General features: G+C 47.1%; 1 protein-coding gene and 1 long non-coding RNA gene across 14 annotated transcripts in view; one reads left to right on the forward strand and one right to left on the reverse strand.

Annotated features, from left to right (window-relative positions):
• Nucleotides 1-21,011, forward strand: part of Phactr1 (phosphatase and actin regulator 1) — a 458,153-nt gene extending 437,142 nt beyond the window's left edge. For 9 of the 13 annotated variants that reach the window (XM_011244395.3, XM_006516905.4, XM_006516906.4 and 6 more), the window contains 5 exons: nt 5,484-5,539; nt 10,623-10,684; nt 15,405-15,545; nt 16,412-16,488; nt 17,659-21,009. In XM_011244395.3, the coding sequence (XP_011242697.1) occupies nt 5,484-5,539; nt 10,623-10,684; nt 15,405-15,545; nt 16,412-16,488; nt 17,659-17,674 (352 nt within the window). In that variant the 3' untranslated portion in view covers nt 17,675-21,009. Of the gene's footprint in view, nt 1-5,323; nt 5,540-10,622; nt 10,685-15,404; nt 15,546-16,411; nt 16,489-17,658 lie in introns of those variants that run through there. The other 4 variants (NM_001302635.1, NM_001005740.1, NM_001302636.1 and 1 more) reach the window with 2 other exon arrangements.
• Gm15813 lies at nt 149-5,128 on the reverse strand. Its single transcript, XR_873303.3, has 2 exons — nt 4,332-5,128; nt 149-2,336 (listed from the first exon to the last, which is right to left on the reverse strand). It is a non-coding gene; the product is annotated as a predicted gene 15813 (long non-coding RNA).
• Nucleotides 21,012-21,237: the final 226 nt, after the last annotated feature.

Here is a 21,237-nt window from a genome sequence, read left to right on the forward strand (position 1 = left end):
TTTTTCAAAACAATCCTTCAGCATGCATACAATTACCACTTATTTAAAGGGAAGCAAATTTGCCTACTAATGGGATGGGTGCGCTTGTCTGTCTGAAACAATAAAACCCAGAGATGTCGTGACTTGCTGTTTACATGCTAAGGAGTGGTGACGGGAAGATATTGAAAGCTTTATTCTCTGCACAGAAGCAATATGTTTCTATAAGGGTAGAAAGCTTCATGTATGTTATAAAAAAAAAAGACAACGCCCCTCACAGCGTGCCCTAGAGCTGATTCTAAGCTAAAGTGCTTCAGGCCGTGGTTGTTAGTGTTGAGAGGTCTGGCGAGGTGCACTGTGTGATGTGTGGATAGTGTGTGTTCTGAGCCAAGCTTGCTGATGCGGAGAGGCTGGTTATGCATAAGGATGGGAAGGGGAGATTTTTCGGCCAGTGGCCAGACTATGAAGCTCTTACAGAACCTCAGTCTCACTCACTCTGTCCTGTGGGTCATAGGGAAGTAGGCACAGCAGCCAGGCATGGGATGCTGTGAGCCATTCCACCTGGGCTAAGGGAGCTAGAATCAGTGGCCTGGCACAAGGAGAGACGCGGGTGGCCTGCGCTCCCACAGTGGTGTGATCAGAAGAGAGAAGGAGGGTGGAGGACTGGGGTTTGACTGGCTATTCTCATCCAGCTGTTCCTTCTCTCCAAAACTCATGCCCAAACTGCATCTCCAAAGTCATCTGCTAGAGGCCCTGGGAGATGGCAGCTTTGGCAGTAATTAAGACTAGATGAGGCCATCAGAGTGGGGCTTCCGTGAGGATGAGAGTGGTTTCATAGGAGAAAGCCTGAAGTTAGCAAAGTTCTCTGTCTGGCCACGTGATGCCCTGCACATATATCACAATCCAATAGGAAGCACCTCACCAGAGGCTGCATAGATGCTTGCTGATGCACTGTCTCAGGACCGCGAGCTAAGTAAGCATCCGTATAATTTACCCAGCTTGGGATCCTTGACCTGACAAGGTGGCCAATACAGGTGACGCTCAGAGATTGTGATTGTGGGTCTTGAGTAGGCAAGCTCCCTGAGGGTGGGATGTAAGACTTTTTGGAGAGTAATTTATCCAGAGAGGGTAGAGGTGAGTTATTCCCTGAGGGCCCTTTAAATGTAGTGAGCTATGAGTACAGGGAGATGATTGGAAGAGGGTGGGGACTCAGAGTGACAGGTAGGTTAGAATTTGGAGTCCCCAGCATACTGACAGAAGTTGAGGTCAGGCATGTTCCACTTCGAGATCAAAGAGTTGTGGCAACATCAGGATGGATGGATCTGTGTCCAACAGTTATTAAGAGAGTAAATTGTGTTTGCCATGCTGACTTAGAGGCCAGAGAGTTGATACTGACCAAGACCAGGAAGTACTGAGCCTCTGTGGAACCCCTGGAGGAAGGAGATGAACTCAGCAGTTCTCCCTGGCCCCACTGTACCACCACTTGCTTAGCCTCTCATTGCTTTGAGTTGACTATGACTCAATTCTGTCCCCTAGAGCTTAGTTTGTGTGCTAGACATTCCACTTGGCCATGTTGGGTGGCAGTGGGAACTTTAAAAGTTGGAGCCTTAGCTGAAGGTCATTAGGACCCAGGCTTAGGGACAAAAGATCTCCTGGGACCTTAATCATTTCCCACAAGATTAAGTTCTTTCCAAAAGAATACTCTCTGGTCTTTAAATTTCTCTAGCTTCTATATGTGATCTTGTCCACATATCAATTCCCACCATTCCTAAGGACTTATGTGATCTATGCTTTCAGCCTCCAGAGCTAAGTAAACTCCTTCTCCTTTATAAAATACCCAGCCTCTGGTATTTTAGTATAGCAGCAGCATTAGGAAATGCCACCAGTTCCGTCATAGGAGGGAGGACCTTGCCTCTGTTGTCTCCTTGGCTTCCTCTGTCTTTCCTCTTTCCGTCTGACTGAAATGTGTTGGCCTCCCTCTGGTGCTGGGGTGCAGACACAGACCTGAGAATCAGGGCTCTCCCAACAAGCAGCAGTTGTAAATGCCGGCAAGAGCTATGGTCCTGATGCTCTTCTGGCAAGGGGCGCTCCTGAGCTCTGTGCTGCAGAACGGAGTCAGAGCCTACAGGGTTTTTTCACCTCTCCAGGGAGAGGCTGTGACTCAGAAAGCTGGTATTCCCTGATCTTCGATCTTCGTTATTTAAAGCATCTTCCGGTCATCTCTTTCTGCCATTGGGGTTTTCTTGGGGGAGTAGAAAGTTGGGTTTTTGTTTTAATTTTTGGAGTCTCTTCACACCAACAGGAAACTTGTGTTAATTTGATTATTTTTCTTATGGTCCTTCATTGATAAGATCTTCAGACTGGAGAAAGATAAAGTACACTTTTAAATTTCCATCCAAGAACCAAGCCTAAGGAGTGGTACTACCCACAGCTAAGGTGGATATTCCTACTTCAATTAACCTAATAAACTAATCCCTCACAAGCATACCCAGAGGCTAATCTAGTCTGGATTAACCCTTCACCAGCACGTCTCCTAGGTGATTCTAGATCCTGGACAGTCAATATTCACCATTACAGCTATATACACAGCATGCACTTCTGAGAAACAGTCTTGACAAGAGCGAGATCCGCAAGGGAGACAGTATTGCTGTAGGAACCAGGAACTAGAATAAAAAATTTTTTAAAACTGAGAAAAAAAAATGCTGTCCCCATTCCTTCCCCCCCCCCCCCCAATTCGTGTTTCTCAGTGTGTGACCCATATCTCTCGGGAGTATTGGGAAAATTCAGTCTAAAGCCAGAGGTGATCCCCTCAAGGGCCTCCACTCAATGAGGCTGGTTCTTAAACATGCAGGAAAGAATTTCAGAATGAGCCAGAGTATAATGAAGTCAGCGTGTTTATTAAGTAGGAATTAGATGTTAGATGTGTGTGTGTGTGTGTGTGTGTGTGTGTGTGTGTGTGTGTGTGTGTGTGTGTATGTTTGTCTGTGTCTGTGTGTGTCTATGTGTGTGTATGTATGAGTGTATCTATAAGTCTGGGTGTGTGGTGTGTTTGTATATGTGTGTGTGTGTGTATGTGTGTGTGGAGAGAGAGAGAGAGAGAGAGAGAGAGCGAGCAAGCAGAAAAGAGAGAAACACAATGAGTGAAAAGAGAGAAAAAGGAGAGGTTTCCCCAAGGGATGGATATATATATATATTCCTGTGGGTTTCCAAAAGGATATCATTTACAGCCAGTTAAAAGATTAAACATAGTTTAAAAATTAAGCATAGAACTGGTTTACATATTTCTCTTTAAGAACCTCCTGTCTGTAACTGAAACTGTAAGGTGATTTTCTGAGATGCATTGTTCAGGTTTAGGGGTGAGAGACAAATCCTGACAGACTTAACACAAAGGTCACAAGCATTTTGGCCCAGCTAAGGATCATTTATTGTTTTACCTGTCTTGTCTGAGGTAAGTCTTGGAAAAAAATCAAACATTATCTCTATAAGCAATCCTTTGGCTACCTTTTATTTATTTGGTGCAAGTATCTGATTAGTTTTCTAGAATGGCTTACAGAACTCAGAAACACCATCCCTATATTGACCAGTTGATAGTGAAAAGAGAAATGGGACCTGGGTGCACAGCTATCTGGAGAGATGGTTCAGGGAGGGGTTAGACGCTTTCTCCAGATGTTCAGCAACCTGGAAGCTCATCAGGTCTCATTCATTGTTCAGGTTTCTGAGAGCCTTGACCCTCCAACCACATGGGATTTCCAGGGGCCAGTCCCCTCCAGAGGCTACCTAGGGCACCCACCCTTGCCCATCTCATTAGCATAAAGTCAGATGTAATCTGAAGGGGCTCATTTGGAATATCACAAGTCCCATGGGGTTCAGGTACTCCTAGGCAGGAAAGGGGATCAAAGACCATATCTCTTTCAGAGTATGTTACAGAAATGTTTTACAGAGCAAAAGGAATAGTAAGTGCGGAATCTTTCTTACAAACTTTAGAACACTTTGGAATACAGTTTCCGACTGTATTCAAGGTGCCGTCAGTTTTGCAATAACAAGACTGGAATTTGAAATAGTTAAACTTGGAGGCTCCATGGACTTCATAGTTTTACTTTTCAATCGGGATAACAATCAAAGTCACCAAGCAATGGTATACTTACCTGGGAAGAGCAGAACACTACAGTGAGAACATGCATGTAGAGTTATGAGCATTCCAGAAACTCAAGGGAGGAGAAAGATCAGAGACAAAAGTGAGCATTCTTTGATATGCTTTAAACAAATAGGCTCTAGCTGATATAAAAATAAATAGCCTGTCTGGTCTAATATTGAATACACAGTTGGGCAGACGTCCTTACAGATATCTGTGGTACCTTTGTAGGCGGTTGTGATTTTTGCAGTCTCCGTGGAAGCCAGGCTCGATTTAATTGGTTGAGTCTTGTTGCTAGAGCATGGCCAAAGCAACTCCACCTTATCTTTATGACTTTCTCACATCCTGGAACTCTCTAGACTTCTTGCAGTCAACATCTTGCCGAATACAGACCTCAGCTTCAGAAGTTTGGGGAATGAGTCCCACTGTTTGATTAAGAACGTGTGCCTCTCCACCCGTTGTGTCCCAGGAGAGGACTTGGAGGAGCTTAGAATCCCTTCCACTGCACCCATCCCGCACACACCTTGTCAGTACCTAGTGGGCAAAACATAGATACTGAACAACTGCAGGGTTGATCAGGGACTGCCAAAAGGTTGGAAAATGCAAATGTTCCTTTCCCCCAGTGGCATCCACTCTGTGTGGCATCTTCCCTCCTAAGTGGTTCTCTCCTTGGGAGCCATTCCCCTTTTCCAGTAACTTGTCACCTGTGCCTGTCCCTGTTTCTCCACATTGGCACCACCAGAACTTCCTGCCCCTGCTATGTATGATGCTGCGTTCTCTATGACTTAATTATGCACCCGGTAATAAGAGTCATTTCTGTGCCTGTTCATCTGGCATTCCAATGTCTAATAAGGCTCTGGTGGGGATGGGTGGAGACAGGAAGAAGAGTAGCCATTGTTCTCTGTAGACAGACACCCTCTCTTGCATGTCCTTCAGGCCACTAGCCTCTGTGCTCTGGGTGTGCACAAAGGTAGAAAGAAGCAAGCGGTAGCCCAGAGGCAGAGAGGGAAAGGCAAGAGGCCACGCAGCCCTGCAGTCAATAGGCTACAAGGAAAGAAAGGGACTTCTGTGAAGAGGAAAGGCCTAGGCTAAGTTTCGGTCTCCTGGCCCCGGGGGCACTGGAGGAACAGGGCTGGGGAGGGGCCTGCAGAGGGAGGGAGGGCAGCTTTGCGTGACCTGACGCAGGGTGCCCTCCCTGAGCCTTGAAATTGAGGAACTGAGGAGGCCCCAGCAGCGAATCAGTGTCTGAGAACACAGAATGGACGGAGGACTCCAGCTGCTGACCCTGCCTAATGTATCTGCTAGGGCCGTGGAGCTCACCGGCCCCAGGAGGATATGACATGGTCCAAAAACTTTTCTTGGATTTTTTCCGTAGGCGGCTGAGCCAGAGACCAACTGCAGAGGAACTGGAACAGAGGAACATTTTGAAGCGTAAGTCGGTGAAGCCCAGGGTGACGGGACCCTCGGGGCAGCCTTCCTGGGTGTGTAGTGGCTCATCGGGTCTCTCCCAGGGTCCGCGGAAGCTCTGAAATAACCTTTCCTGCAGGAGATCTCATAGACACCAAGGGTGAGCCCTCTCCATAGCTGGGAAGACCTGTATAGACCACTGGCTTCCCCGTTGTGGGTTAGGAACTCCCCGGGCTGAAGCCAGAGCCCACCCTGAGCTTAGAGAAAAGCTAATAATCAAACTGAGGCCCTTGCCAGAAAAGGGCGATTGATAAAAACCAGCATCACCTTTATCCCCAAACTGGCTTTAAAACGGGGACTTGGCTTTGATGTCTAGTGTAAGGGGACTTTAAAAATTAAGGATCAGAAAACCAGGGGCTGCTGGTGGTGGAACCCCTCAGTCCCCTGAGCCCCAGCTTCATGGTGAGAGAAAGCATTGCTGAGCAAACGTTCATCTGGTCCTCCTGAGACTGGCCTGACCCATGGCATGCTTATATGATGCTCTCAGTCAGGGAAAGCTGGCTGTGGACAGGGGGAAAGCGGACCCCTGGTTCAGCCCAGGACCCCGAGCGTATTTGAGTTTGTACAGAGAATCTACTTGGTATTAAGACAATTTAAAAATACAAAGTAATGAAAGAAACCGGCCTTCCATGGACCCCAGTTTAGCCTCAGTTTAGCCATGGATATTCATTCAATCTTCATCAATCAAAACCACACCCACCAGACCCTTGCTGCCGTCCCTAGCCGCAGTTTTCTCATTACAACCAACAAATAATATGCTTACTTTAATTTTCCTACCCCGCCCCCGCAAAAGCCATTCTGATTTCTGTCCAGAAGAAAATTAGGTATTAGAAAGTATCTTGCAAACGCGCGTGCACGCACATGCATGCAGTCACGTGAGAGGTTGCTCTAGGTGACTGGGTAAAATCGCCACTTAAATGATTTTGTTTCTGATTGCACTTTCTACCCCTCCTCCCTACGGCCTGTGACCTGGCCAGCATTCAGTGATTTGCTGCGGGGAGGGGAGGATGTTTGCATTTCGCCTGAGAAGGCTGTCACAGGCTCTGCAGCCCCTGTGGGTACTCATCTGCTTGCCTGCCTTTTCCTTTTCCTTCAAGGCAACTGTTAACAGTTTTCCAAGGGTTGGAGCAATCCTTACAGAACAGCGAGGTGTCTGGGGCTCTGTGTGTCGAGTTTTGTTTTGTTTTGTTTTGTTTTTTCCTCTTGCATTTATTTAATTCATTGGTAGGGAGGGCGTATGCCCCTAGCACTCATGGGGAAGTGAGAGGACAACTTACAGGAGTCAGTCTCTCCCTCTGCCAAGTGTGTCCAGGGGATCAAACTTGGGTTGTCAGGTTTAGTGGCAAGTACCTTTACACTCTGAGTCATCTCACAGGCCCTAATTTATTTTTAAAACCTGTGAGTGCCCTTCAAAGTTTCTAAGTTTGCCCAAGCGAGCGTGGTGCCACACTAATCCCAGTACTGTGCGGAAAGCTGGCAGACTGAGTTCTAGTCAGCCTATCTATCAAGACCCTGTCTCAAAGCAAAAGTTTCTAAATGGATATTTGCTATCCGATAAATAGCATACAATCTCTTGTCAGAGATTGCTACCGTTGAGGAAGTCCTGGGCTTTGGAGTGTTTCCTTTGGCCCCATGCAGACATCTGGTCCATTATAAAGTTTCTATTGTTGATGAGAAAAGGAGGGCAGGGAAATCTGATTCCTCAAATCAGATATCAGATCATCCTGTTTCCCCCACACCCCCATGTGCTAAGCTGAGCCCTTCCTCCACCCCTCCCAGCCCTTCTGAGCTCTGACACCTGAGCGCTGAGCCTAGGCTGCACAGGCTGAGCCTGGCTTGGGTTTCTGTAGTTTCCCTCCACAGCAGTGAGGCTTAGGAAGAGAGGATCCCCCCCCCCCGCCCTGCCCCCCATTCACATCTGGCTCCCTTCCGGATCCCCCCCATTCACATCTGGCTCCCTTCCGGATCCCCCCCCCATTCACATCTGGCTCCCTTCCGGATCCCCCCCCCATTCACATCTGGCTCCCCTCCTTTTATTGTGGACTCCTTGACCAGCCCGGGGAGGCTAACAGGGAATTTGTGTGACTGTTACTGTGTTTTATCAAATTTCTCTGCCCTTCCCGATGTCAGATAGCGACAAATTCAGGCACTGCTTAACCAAATTAAAACAGATTGACTCTCTCTCTCTCTCTCTCTCTCTCTCTCTCTCTCTCTGTTTCAAAACCTTTTAGAGATGCACCTGTTTTCCCTGCATACTGGTCCTTTATCTTTCTAGATTTGTTTTCTGGGTTTATTATTTAATCTCCTTGATTTGGGTTTTATTGGTCTTGTTCTTACTTAGAGGTTTTTGTCTTCTCGGTTCTAGTTTTGGTTTTCTGTCTGTCTCCTGTAGCCCAGGCTTGGCCGTAAACTTGGTATACATTCAAGGATGACTTTGAACCCCCATCCCCTGCTTTCTACCTCCCAGGTGCTAGGATTGCATTTGTCACCACACCCTGCACCTACTTAATTCTTATATAAGAAATGTCAAGAGGTATTTGCGAATATCCCCCTAATAATCAATTTTTAAAACTTATCTTCTGGGCTTTGAACTGGAAGAGGAGCTGGACAGAGGCCGGGCTTGGTCTGCAGCCCCACCCTGCCCAGCCTCCTAAGCAAGCCCTCTCTTTGTTCAGTAGCCAATGGGGCCCCATGTGCATCTGAGCACATAATGAATTCTGGGAGTGGGCACCATGACGATGACATCACTGGGCTTCCTTGGCCTCTTTTCTCAGTTGCCTAGTGGGATTACCTTGGTATCCTCTGCCTGAGAATTCATGACACTGGGTTTGTAAACGGCTTTGAGCTAATGATATGGACACCATAGGTGATAGTTTATGACCCGCCCTTCTGAGGGTCTAAGAACCTACTTAAGAGATGAAGGCTCCCGCTCTGTATCATCTCTGGCACAGAACACCCACCCCCATGGCTCGGAAGGGGCCTGTAGGTCAGGAGTGAGGTCAGACCCAGTAATGAGAAGGAGGAACAGCCTGAAGCAACTGGTGACAGCAGGAAAAACCAAAGGTCTGAACTATTTGACTGGTGAGCCGTGTCACGCGTGGCATGTGGCTTCACTCCCTGGTACTTTAATGACTTCATTTGGAAACCCAGAATGATAGCCTATATGGTCTCTAAGTTTCAAAATGGCACCCAAGCTTTCTCAAGGACAGACTACAAGGCTACCTTTCTTCTGTCCTTCCTTCCCATCCCTCTTCACCCCCTATATAAGTATAGCCAGTTGCCTGGACTCTGCCTCCAAATCAAGTCTCTGATAGATTGATTCATGCTAAGATGTTAATGGCTGGCTAGTTTCCCAGATTTTAACACAGAGTAATTTACTTTTTTTTTTTTTTTAATATAAAATGTCAGTCTTTAGGTTTCCCTTCTACTGGGTCTTGCTATCTGCTTCCCAATTTATCTGTGATAGGTTATTTCATAGAAAGATGGTAATGGCTATTATAGGCTTTTAGCTGAGAGAAATGTGTGCGTGTCTTTTTAAGGGAACCCTGGGAAGAAAATAGGGTGGTTAAATCCAGAGAATGGGACATTCATGGTAGGTCCGGGCAATGGAGGGGCTCTCGTGGCCCATTCCACAGGAAGAGTGGGTACTTCCTATGCTGTCCATACAAGGTCCTGATCCCCACAGGCAAGTGGGGACACAAGATCATATACCCTAGGGAGTTCACTCATGGCCCTTAGTCCTGTTCTGAATTGCCACCATTTGTTGCCAGAAAAGCCATGGCCATCTTGGTTACAGCTAGCTATATCTGTCTGTTGTTGACTTTCTAGGGTGGTCAGAGAGGCACGTGGGACTCTCAGTCGTACACTCCCCACCTTGATTTCTAGGCACTAAGATGGTTTTTCTTTGAAAGACCCACGCTATCCTGAGAGCTTTAGGAGCCACAACAGGACTCTAGCAAAACGATGAAGTTGCAGAAACATTACTTGACAGCCACCATTACAAAATGGGAATGCAGGCATCCCACACAAGCTTAATGGACACTGTGCCCAAATCAACCCATAGTTTACCTTTGCTGATGCTCTCCTAAGCCCCCACGGGTGAGGAGCTCACACCTGCTGCGACACTAGTTGGTGCTCATGGGTATTTTTCAAATCAGATGGTCCCATATTGATGACTCTGTCTCCACAGAGACCAAGGAACCCTTTCAAGGCCCAGAAGGTAAATGGTGGTCTGGTTATCGTCACTCAGTTAGCTCAGACAGAGAAAGGACCTAAGATCTCTGCCCTTCTTCCTACTCTTTTCCCCAGACCCTTACTACAAACTCTTTAAACTCAAACAAACCAGTTGCCTACATATTAATCTGGGAACATTTAGTCTCTGAAGTGTGCTCCTAAGACACTGCTTCCAAGTCTAAATGCAGGCAAGGACAGACCACACTCTGGCCTCACACATGTTCTGTGGACTTCTTGGAAGATTTAAAGAATTAATGGAATCAAGGCTTGTGAAAGGTAAAGAGTTCTGAAGCCAGGACAAGCAGCCTTTCGGGTTGCTCTTGCCTCTGCCCCATGTCCTTCCCATAGCAAGCAGGTCGAGGCATGTCTTCTCTCATGCCCTACAGGGCTCCGGACTCTGGGGCCACATACAACAAACCCTTTCAGCCTCTTAGAAGCTCTAAAGGGCAGGCGTGAGGTCTACACCTGTTTCAAGGAAGGTGGCCTTGATCCTCCCCAAATGTCTGTCACTGCCAATAGTGTTCTCACATTTCTCAAGCATACCTCCTTAGCTTATAGTCACATTGCTCATCCCAGCAGCCCTGCCTGGGCCCCAAGCCCCTGGAGACATAAAGAGAACAATAATGTTTAAAAAAATAATAATAAGAGAGACACTCCACTCAGTCCTCACCAACCTAAAAGGATGCAGGAAGATGGAGCCAGGACCCTTCAGGCACAAGGATAACTAGGGGATGGGATCTGAGTGTTTGGACCAGAGCCTGGGTGTGGGCTGCTCCATGCACTACAGTCAGAGGTATCTTCCATTTATTTTCAGCTCGGAATGAACAAGAAGAACAGGAGGAGAAGCGGGAAATCAAGAGGAGGCTGACTCGCAAGGTAAGGCGGTCCCCCTTCCCCGGAGCTGCTTGCCCGCCATACGTTGGCTTCTAGCAGCCTTGAGGACTTTGAAGGCCCTTGACCACAGCTCTCAAGACTCAGAGTCTCACACCTTTCTTGGAGATAATGGTCAACTCACCTATAAGTCCCAGGCTATCCCAACTTTTTAGGCACCGGTGGGTACTAGGAACACATATGATATACAGATACAATATGCCTATATATATATAAAGTAAATGAGTTAAAAATAGTCTTAAAAAAACAGATTTATGTATTTTAACTCCACCACACTATTGGAAACTCATTATAAAAATTAGTGGTTCAACCAAATATAAGATTGACAAGGAACAGTGGCACAGACATGCCTTTAGTCTCAGCACTTGGGAGGCAGAAGCAGAAAGGTTTCTGTGAGTTCAAGGCCAGCCAGAGTTCTAGATTAGTGAGTGCTGTACATAGTGCAACCCTGTCTCAAGGAAGAAAGAAAGAAAGAAAGAAAGAAAGAAAGAAAGAAAGAAAGAAAGAAAGAAAGAAAGGAGGGAGGGAGGGAGAGAGAGACAGAGAGACAGAGAGAGACTTGGTAGTACAACATGGACATGTCCACTCATGCCTATAATCTCAGCACTCAGAAGGCTGCGATTGCCTCAAGTTTAAGGCTAGCCTGAGCTACTCGTAATGAGTTGTAGGCTATTTTGTCCCCCCAAAAATATTTAAAATGTTAGATTAAATACAATACTGTCTTTGCTATGGTTTTAGGGACACTGACTTTCTTCATTCTCCCAGTATTACCTGTTGAAATTGGAAAACTATTTGACCTTCTTCTGCTAAATTCAGTTGGAATCACTGGCTCAGGAAAATACAAAAAGCACTGATCCATTTAGTTACAGTGTTTGGAAAACACTTAAAACTCCTTACAGCTGGGGTTTTTGCAACATTTTTAACCCCCTAAATAGAGGCTATTGCCATGCCATATAAACCCACAGATCTCCTGAAACATGAGTAACCTTTTGAGAGGAAAAAAAAAAAAAAGAAACTTGAATAATAAACATGAAACTATTCTTGGATCCTGTTGGAAGTTGAATTAATTGATAGCACACAGGATATAACACTCCCTCCGTCTGTCTAAAGTGTTTTCAATCACCCCCCTGCAGTGGCCATCTTGAAAAGGGGGTACTCAGTCTTAAAGATGGTGAAGAGACCCATTAAAATGAATTCTAAAGATGCTCATTAGTGACTTCTCGTCCCTGGAAACGTTACGTAAAGGGCTGAGATTTGGAGGTCCTGAGAGGCCACGCCACTTATTCAGGAGGCAATTTGGGTTTCTTGACATCCTCTCTCCCCAAAAACCATCCCAAACACTGGTAGCCAGCCAAATGCCAAACTAATTAAAGGAAGTGAGAGAAACAAGGTCCTGGAGGGTGGGGTGGCTGCCTGGGGATGAGCCATCACGCTGAGGGGACAAGAATAGGAGCTGAGTGCCTCACTCTGGCCAGTTGTGAGGTGTGAGACCTTGTCAAAAAAAAAAAGAAAGAAAGAAAGAAAGAAAGAAAGAAAGAAAGAAAGAAAGAAAGAAAGAAAGAAAGAAAGAAAGGAAGGGAGGAAGACACAAAAAGAGAGAGAGAAGAAAAACAGAAAAGGAAAGATTATTATTTAGACAGCAATCTAATTCTTTTTTTAAAGATTTATTTATTAATTACATGAAGTACACTGTATCTGTCTTCAGACATACCAGAAGAGGGAATCAGATCTCATTACAGATGGTTGTGAGCCACCATGTGGTTGCTGAGATTTGAATTTAGGACCTCTGAAAGAGCAGGCAGTGCTCTTAACCACTGAGCCATCTCTCTAGCCCTAATTCTTCTTACCTCTTAAGAAAGGGTTGTATGTTATCGCAGACAGGACTTTGACTATAACTGCATAGCACAGTAATGGAGGGGGCAAGGGTTTTGCTTCCCACATTTCTGTCCCCAGGATGACAACACCTGCAACCTTATCCACTAATAGCCTGTAGACTTTGCAATTACCGTCATTGTCTCCCCACCCGCCTATGTCACCCCCCACTCCCACAAGGGCAATTGCCTCATGTAATTCCAGCATTTCCAGTCCTCAAAGGCTTCCATGGAGAGTCAAAAAAATAGTGACCTTGAGGGCAGGAATGAATGTTCCAGGAGACAGAGGGAATCCGGAAGTTGGTTTCATATTTCCCTGGGTCTGCAAATGTTGTGCCCACCTGCAGGGGGAAAATACATAGCTTACCCTGGCTCTGGGCAAAGGCTCTCCCCTTGAGCCTTTATCGTACCAAAACCAGATGCCAGAGCTGGTGACCGCTTATAGCCTCGGACCTCAGATTTCTTTAATAAAATTCTATTGAGTTTTAATACGCTAGTGAAAAATAAATAAATAAAACCCAGGGGCTGGTGTTGATACCAACAGACCAAGTCATTTTCTGTAGCTAAATTGAAAACATAAAAAATGATTTGCTAAAATAAATGCCTGTCTCCCTGCCCCCCACCCCAAAATAGAATTGAACTGAAGATACTACAAAATAACATGAGCAAGCCCTGGGGTCCATCCCACCACAATCCCAAGAAAGGGCAGCTCTCTGAGGGAAAGCATACATGTATGCATGATGGGAGAAGAGATGGATTGGGGAAGGGGAGGGTACACTTGAGGTTTGGGTTGTATTTCTGTGGAACTTGGGTCTCAGTTAATTGGCTTCCCCCACACACACACATTTTGTGGCTGCTTGCGATACTGCTGGCACCATTTACACAAATGCGGCTTCTTCTCCCTTCTCCCAATCCAACTTCCTCAGAAAAATGGACTTTGGTCCCAAAGATTGTCTCCTTGGTATCTAGGAAGTACCTCGGGCTTTGGGTGTGGAGGGCTACATGCTCATTGAAGGGAGGTCCGGAAGACTCTGGCTAGTGTCAAATTCACATACCTTCCAAGACCCCCAGGATGACAATATGTGTCCCCTCCCAGAACATAAGCCCGATACCATGCTTAGTTGATAGACCGTGATGGTGGCACAGAAAGCACCAGATCCTTGGGGATGCCTGTCAGCATGTCCCCTGGTCTCTCAGATTCTGCTGACAGACAGGCAGCTGGCAAAATCCAGACCAGTTTATTTAATCATTTACTAATTTTTAGGTGGTGGGTGGAGGAGGGGATGTCAGATAGACCCTTGCTAGGATAGCACAAACTAGCCCTGAATTCACCATACATGAACACTAGCCAGGCTGGCCTTGAACACTAGATCCTCTTGCCTTAAGCTCCTGAGTGCTGAGACTGAAGGTGTGAAGCACTGCACCCAGCTAGCCCAGTGTGTGGTTGTTGTTGTTTAACTTCAGTACAAATTATGTCAGCTCTCATATTTCAAAGAGAACATGTTGATGCCAAGACGGGCATCATTTTAATTTCTAGCAATCTTGGCCACACAGCTTAGGAAACTGTTTTTCCCGTGACAAACAACATGCATACCAAAGTGTGAAGCCCTCAGAAAACCCCTGGTGCTTCAGGACAGACTGCAAACACTACCAGTGTCTAGACATGAGCCAGCTCCATCATCACGGGGCCTCCCTGGAGCGTCCTCCTCTAGCCAAGAGGCAGCCACAGGCCTGCTCAGCCCTACCCTTGCTCTAACCACCAGGCATCTCTCTGGTTAATGGCAGCAGGCCGTCATCTCACTGGGCCAGGGCAGCAGCAGGCCATAACATTCCGGCTCCAGCCAAGGGCATCAGGCAGCAGAGCGGCCAGAGTAACTGGGATTTGTTGTTTGTTTTATAGGCCAAAGCCGTAAGACTTTATCTGACTGCCTCTTCTATTAATAGCAGCTAACAGTCTAGGACTCAGAGGAAAAAAATTGTTTTTAAATAACATTGGTGGAACGTCAGTTGACAGCATCGTAAAGGGAGCAGTTTGGCGCGTGGCTCCAGAAGAAATAAGCCTATGACAGGGAAAGATAATAGAAATGTCAGCTTTCTGTTGTTAAAGGACAGAGGAAGGGTGCTCAGAGGGGAATGTCAGGAGACAGCTATATAAACATGATTTTGTTCCTCCTTCCTCACAAAGTTCATTCTCCATGGTATAAATATGACATCTCTCAGCCCTGTGTTGGCTTACCAACCTTACAGCTGGCCTTCCGGAAGAAACCCTCAAAACTCCTAAATCAACATATCCCATGCCCTCATCCCAGAGGCTGCTACTATTTGCAAATGCTTGTCTGTGTGCCCAAAACACACAGGCATATATACATCTGTAGACACACGTTGTCTATGTGTGTCTACATAATGTGTACGTGTGCACACACATATAATGTGTTATAAACCCATTCTGCAGACTGAACTTAATTTAAGACAGAGATGTGGGCTCACCAATCCAAGTTTAGACAGAATCCTTGCTTAAGGTGCCTGTCTCCCAGTGGGTGAAGGACAGACAGAGAAAACCCCACAGCAGGCACCAAAGCTACACAGACAGCGAGGCTTCTCATCAGGCCAAGACAGCAGCCCAATAAAGGACAGGCTGTTGGGTATTTGAAAGAGACAATAAAGCTCCCAGAATCCCAAAGCTGGGCACTCTGGGTTCTACCCCAACTCCATCTTGCTGTATAACACCTCAGTTGTTTTCCTGAACTCATTTTCCATTCTCTAAGTTCACACATGGAGCCATGGTCTAATAAAGTCCTCTGTTGACTGGGCCCCACTTTTTTCCCTCCCTGCAGCTCAGCCAAAGGCCCACAGTGGAAGAACTCCGGGAGAGGAAGATCCTTATCCGCTTCAGTGACTACGTGGAAGTGGCAGATGCCCAAGACTATGACCGAAGGGCAGACAAGCCATGGACCCGCCTCACCGCTGCAGACAAAGTAAGCAGAGGCCAGGAGAAAGGGAGGCAGGCGTAACCTGTAAGGAGAGCAGGGGCCCTGCCTCAGCCCCACCTTAAAGGCGCCGCATCCTTTAAGCTGCTCACAAAAGCCATCCAGGTGACCTGTTGCAAAACCTCCCAGTCTGTTCTTCATGTGGAGAACACAGAACAAACACAGTAGTGTGCCTACTTCCCAGGAGGAGGAAGGACAGTATCTTGGTCTATTTGCTGTAACAGAACATTTGAGGCCTCATTTTTTTTTTTTTCTGGAATCCAAAAAACCTGAAGTCAGGCAGCCTTGCCTGGGGAGAAGCTCACTCTTTAACCTAATCCTGTCCTCTGATAAAGTCACGGTCCCTCTTAACAACCGATTACCCCTGAAAAGCTCCACCACCACTCTGTACGGTGGCATCGAGAAATACAGGTTTGACCCAAGATTCTTCAGGTCAGCCCCATAGCATGTCAGGGGAACTGTGCCCAGAAAGACAGAATGACACAGGACTAGGCACAGAGCCATTCTTAACATGAGCCGACAGTCTTATCACTGGCTCTCTGTGTCTCGATACTTTCCCAGGCACTCAGTGAGATAATTGCAAAAGGGATTTGACATCAAAGTCACTGTGTGGGCCATCTGTAGTGCCACAGGATGCATAGGGTGCAGAGAGCCTCATAAAGCATGGCTAGCTCCATTAGACCCTCACGGTGTTCCCAAAGAAGGGAAGTCATGGAAGCTTTGAAAGAGCACCCCAGGTGACAGATTTTTTTTGTATCCACTATATAGTTGTGTGGAAGAACAAAAATACTGTTAGACATGGCAAACAGGCAGGCCCTCCCACCTCTTCTGACCAGCTGCTATTATTCTTCCAGGCTGCCATTCGGAAGGAACTCAATGAGTTTAAAAGTACCGAGATGGAAGTCCACGAGTTAAGTAGACACTTAACCAGGTTAGTTCTGACGACGTCCCGCTCCTATGTCTTAGTACCACATGATGATGTCTGTTTTCCCGTTTGTGACCTCACTTTATTTTTTTGTTTGAGACATAGCTGACCTGGTTCTCACTACATAGCCCAGACTGGCCAGGAACTTACAGCAATCCTCCTGCCTCAGCCTCCTGGGGTGCTAGCTATGTCATGCCCACAGCTATGTCAATATTTACTTTCAAGTAAACGATCTTTCGTCCTGGACTACCAAGTGTTTTTGTTTCTAAGATGAGAGAAGATAAGACAGAGATGGACATTCAAGGTCTACTTTTTAAGTTAATAAAGTAAGAGCAATGAGCCTGGTGGGGGGAGGGGCACACACTGTTAGTTCCAGCACTGGAGAGGAAGAGGTTTGGCCAAGTTTGTAGCCAACCTGGTTTACAGAGTAAATTGCAAGCTCCACAGTGGAACTGTAACATAACAAAAAAAGAAGTTTGAAAAAAAAAAAAAAACAAAGCCTCGGGCAAAGAAAGTTAAGACTGCTGAAGGCCCAAGCCAAAAGTCACCCTCTGCTTTTTAGTTCACTCAAAAGTCAACTCTGACAAGTGTTGGACAACCCCAAAATGAGTTTTTATAAAAACCGAAGCCAGAGAGATAAGGGTGCTGCCAACATCCAATCTGCAGAGACCAAGCCTGGGCAGAATGCCAAAGTAGCACACGGGACCACTAAAGAGCATTCTGTCACCCTGTGCTCTTCTACCAAGCATTCCCTTCTAATGTCACCTGGGAAAAATGAGCCACAGAAGGAAACAGCTACATGGCATGTGTACATGACGAGTTAGAGACTAAGCCTCTGGCTTTTCTAATCACTCCTTTGGAGAACATGTGCAGAAATAGGGGTAATCGATGTCCGACTCAGACACACGGTTAGGAGCTCCATCTTGCTGCCATTCAGGAGTCCCAGTGCAGCCACCCAGGTTGGACCTCCAAAGACTCCAAACTAAACCCTCTTAGGTCTCTAGATGAGTTCTGTGGAGTTTGAGAACTTGGGGTACCCCTCTGTGTTTGTGTCATGGGTGGGAAGTCACACCGGCATCACTGTCACAGCCCGGGTATCTGAGAATGGGAAAACACTGTTGTGGGGTCTGGGCCTCTGACATCCCCTGAGCCTTGACAACGTTTCTTGTTCCCCAGGTTTCATCGACCTTAACAGTGGGATTACTCTTGAGTGCTCTGCTGTCTTCAAAACATAAATTTCTAAGAACCATAAGTGCTGGCGTCTGTCCACTTCCCCGTTACCATGTAAATCCGAACTGCCTTTTTTTAAAAAAGAGAGAAAGAAAGAGAGAAAGAAAGAAAGAAAGAAAGAAAGAAAGAAAGAAAGAAAGAAAGAAAGAAAGGAAAAAGGAAGAAGAAAGGAAAGGAAACACAGCCAGGATTCTGTGTGCAGGAACACCATGGTGAGCACTCCTCAGCATTGCTGGCACCACTTCTGCTACAGAAAGGTGACCCGGCCCCCCGAGACAGGGACCTACCTGAGGATTGTCCAGAAACCGCCTTGTCCCCTCCATCCAGACCCAGCAAGCACCACATTGGTTCAGTCTTCGGTGAACCCCTTCCTCACAAGGGACTGTTGCCTGAGTCCAAAGAAGCCCAGGGCTTGACATGGGAATGGCTAGGGTGACAGTCATAATCCAACTGTCCTTCTAGACGTGGTCAGACACATGGGCTCCAGATGGGGCATCTGCTTTGGGGGCCCTTGGGAAGGGGGTGACGACCTCTCAGTCTCCTCCACACATACACAGGCACACCCACGCACGAACATGTGCACACACAAACACACATGCTTTCTCTTCAGATTTGTCCTGGAGGAGCCTGTGTTGGCACTTCAGTCATACCCATGTGTGCTGTGGGCATAGGAGGCTAAACCTGAGCGTCCACTTTGACCCCCATCCCAAACTGAACTGCCTTCCAGAAGACTCTGGTAGGGATAGTAGACATCTGCTCAGTTCACATTCATTGACCAGTTTGTGTTCACAAAGCCCAGGGCAATGGGTGATCTAATGCTTTAATGCCCTTGCCAAGGTTCCCTGTGATATTCATGAGTGTGAACTGACCAGGGAGCCATCAACCCCATGGGCCACAGTTTTCTTTGACCCTGTAGCACACCTGGGCCAGTGGTGATGTGGCTTGGTAGTTGATAGCTTCTGAGTACCAGTGTATGGAGGCCAGTGCAGGGGACCAATATCCCACTGTCATTCCAGAGCCTTCCACTCTTCTGTCTTTGCAACTGAAGAGTTTCTGCAGAGAGATGCACATCTCAGCAGGGCTAGCACTGGGTCAAACTTTGCTAGCCATGACTACCTGTAGTGTCCCTTACTGCCCCACTTACCCAGAGAGACCCTGCTCTCTCTCTCTCTCTCTCTCTCTCTCTCTCAGAATATGCCTCCAGGCACCCTGTTGACAGGGCCCCCTAAAGGTTGAGTGTGTACTGAGGGAAGGGCACCCTAGATCCTAAGGCGGTCTTCTACAGGGCTGTTTTTCTCCCTAACCAAGCTCACAGACCCTTGGGTGCAAGGTTTCTGCCGCAACCCCCGTGGTGTGCCCAGCTTTCGGAGTCACTACGGTGTCACTAAGTAACACACCTGGCATTTAGAAAGATGCCAGCTGGCTAGCCTGACCAACCACAAAGGAGTTATCCCCTTGTCAAACTGGTTGGGACCATGGTACTTTTAGGATACAGCCGAAACAAGGCCATTCAATTCTCCGGAGCGTTAATGGCTCCGTGACCAGTTGCTAACCCAGGAACCAGAGTTACAGGAAAGCTTAGATTAGCCCTACAGGTAGCGCCATGCAGCTGCTGCTATCCTGGTACCGTCTGGATGGGGCACACCTCTGTCCAGACCAAAGACAACACCATGACTGGGTCTTTCTGTCATCGCTGTCATCATCATCATCATTATTTGAATGTCAAGAGAGGTATTCAGGGGAAATGTGGTGGGGATTTTAACATGGCTGTAAATATGGTCTTCCCAAAAGGCTTACTGACTTTTGAATGTGTACATGGTAGGAGGAAAGATGCAGAAATCTTTCCTTGACCTTCCCTAGGGTGAAGGATAGGCACATGTTCTAGGTGGAGGTCCCTGCCCTGCAGGCCTGAGGTCTGAACTTCCTCTAATTAGCAGCTGTGCTGCAGGCTGCTGAGGTGGCCTGGCCTGACAGGCCTTCCCCAACCAGGAAGAGTCCTAAAGAACTCCTCCCACAAAAGCCCATGGCTTCCCCACCGGCCTTGGTTCTAGGGCCCTTCTGATTGCCTGGGAACAGAAATCCCAAACTCACCTCCGTCTCTGCTGCCAGCCAGCAGCCTTCCTTGTTCCCTGCCAGCTTGCCCTGAGATGGCCCACCTCTTTACATATGGAAGAAACTGGACAGGATGCCCACATGGCTTCCTTCGGGGTACCCTTTTGCAGAAGTCACTTGCTCAGAGTTAGGGGTGTGCCTCTCATGCTCCTAAAAGGTTACCACCTTTGGGGCTGGGCTATCTCAAGGCCACGATAAGTGGTTCTTAGCCAGGCTCAGCAGCCTCCCCAGCTGTAGGATGGGACTTCTGCTCTCCTGAAAACCTGGGCTCAGGCTTCAGGGAGCTGTAACTACACACTTCCCCCACTTTGTGAGGACAACTGAAGTGACTTGAGTAGTTTCCAAAGTTGACAATTTGACATTAATTAGGGGGAAATAGAAGGCAAGGGAGTTGGCTTGAGACATCCCTTTCTGGAAAAGCTGCAGTTTTCAAGTGAGTTCATCTTGAGCCTAGACAGTCCCATCTGAGTACCATGGAGTTCGGGTTAGCAAGAAAGGAGAAAACTAAATGTGTCAGATCTTACGTTTTTTTTTTTTCTCTCAAAATCAGGCACTGCTGGACCCCCACCCCCATCCCTGTCCGCTTCCCCGACAGAAGAGCCTGCCATAAATAAACTGGCTCTTCCAAAATCCTGATCACTTCATTCCCCAGACCCCTTCAAGGCCCTGCCAGGTTTTTAGAACGGGAGCCTTTCTGCCCGTAGAGAAACCAAACGACTCCAGGGTCAGTGTGAGGAGATACTCCTAGTTTCTTTTTCTCCTGCTTATGAACATGTATGCGTACTTTTGGAATGAGCATCGTGATGTGTCACTCCGATGAATGGGATCCCAGGTTCTCCCTGCGCACGGCCAGTGGGCAGGTGTCACCTTTGGTGACTTCTTCCTCCCATGAGTCTCTAAGTAGGTTGCTTTCTCCAATTGCTTCCTGGTGTCTGTACATAGTTCGTCTTTGTATAGGAGTGATTGTGGTGACCGTCGCTCCCGCGCCCTCCCGGGTTCTAACTTAACAGATGACGGCCGTATGAAGAAGATACTGTACATAGACTATAAATGAAACTGGATCTCTGTGGCCTAGGTTTTGTATATACAGAAACTGCATGGTATTTAAATTATTGTTTCTCTCTGATGATGTATGCAGTTTCTTTAAAAACAAACCAAAAAAAAAAAGTTTAAAAAAAAAAAAAACAGCTTTGACTCCTGTGTTGTTTTCTCGCCTGGCAGCAGGGACCACCAAATATAGTTGGGCTGGGGAAGGATTGTCAAAGAGGGAGGGAGGGTGGTCACCAGATTCTGGGGAGACCAGAAAGCTCATGTTTCTGACGGTACTCAGGGTGGGGATGGGGGGTGGCAGCATTGCCGCACATAGATGAACTTTCTAGAACATTTATATCTTCAGCCATTTTTGACATTTCA

The sequence above is a fragment of the Mus musculus genome, chromosome 13, assembly GCF_000001635.26.
Source record: "Mus musculus strain C57BL/6J chromosome 13, GRCm38.p6 C57BL/6J".
Lineage (NCBI taxonomy): Eukaryota > Metazoa > Chordata > Mammalia > Rodentia > Muridae > Mus > Mus musculus.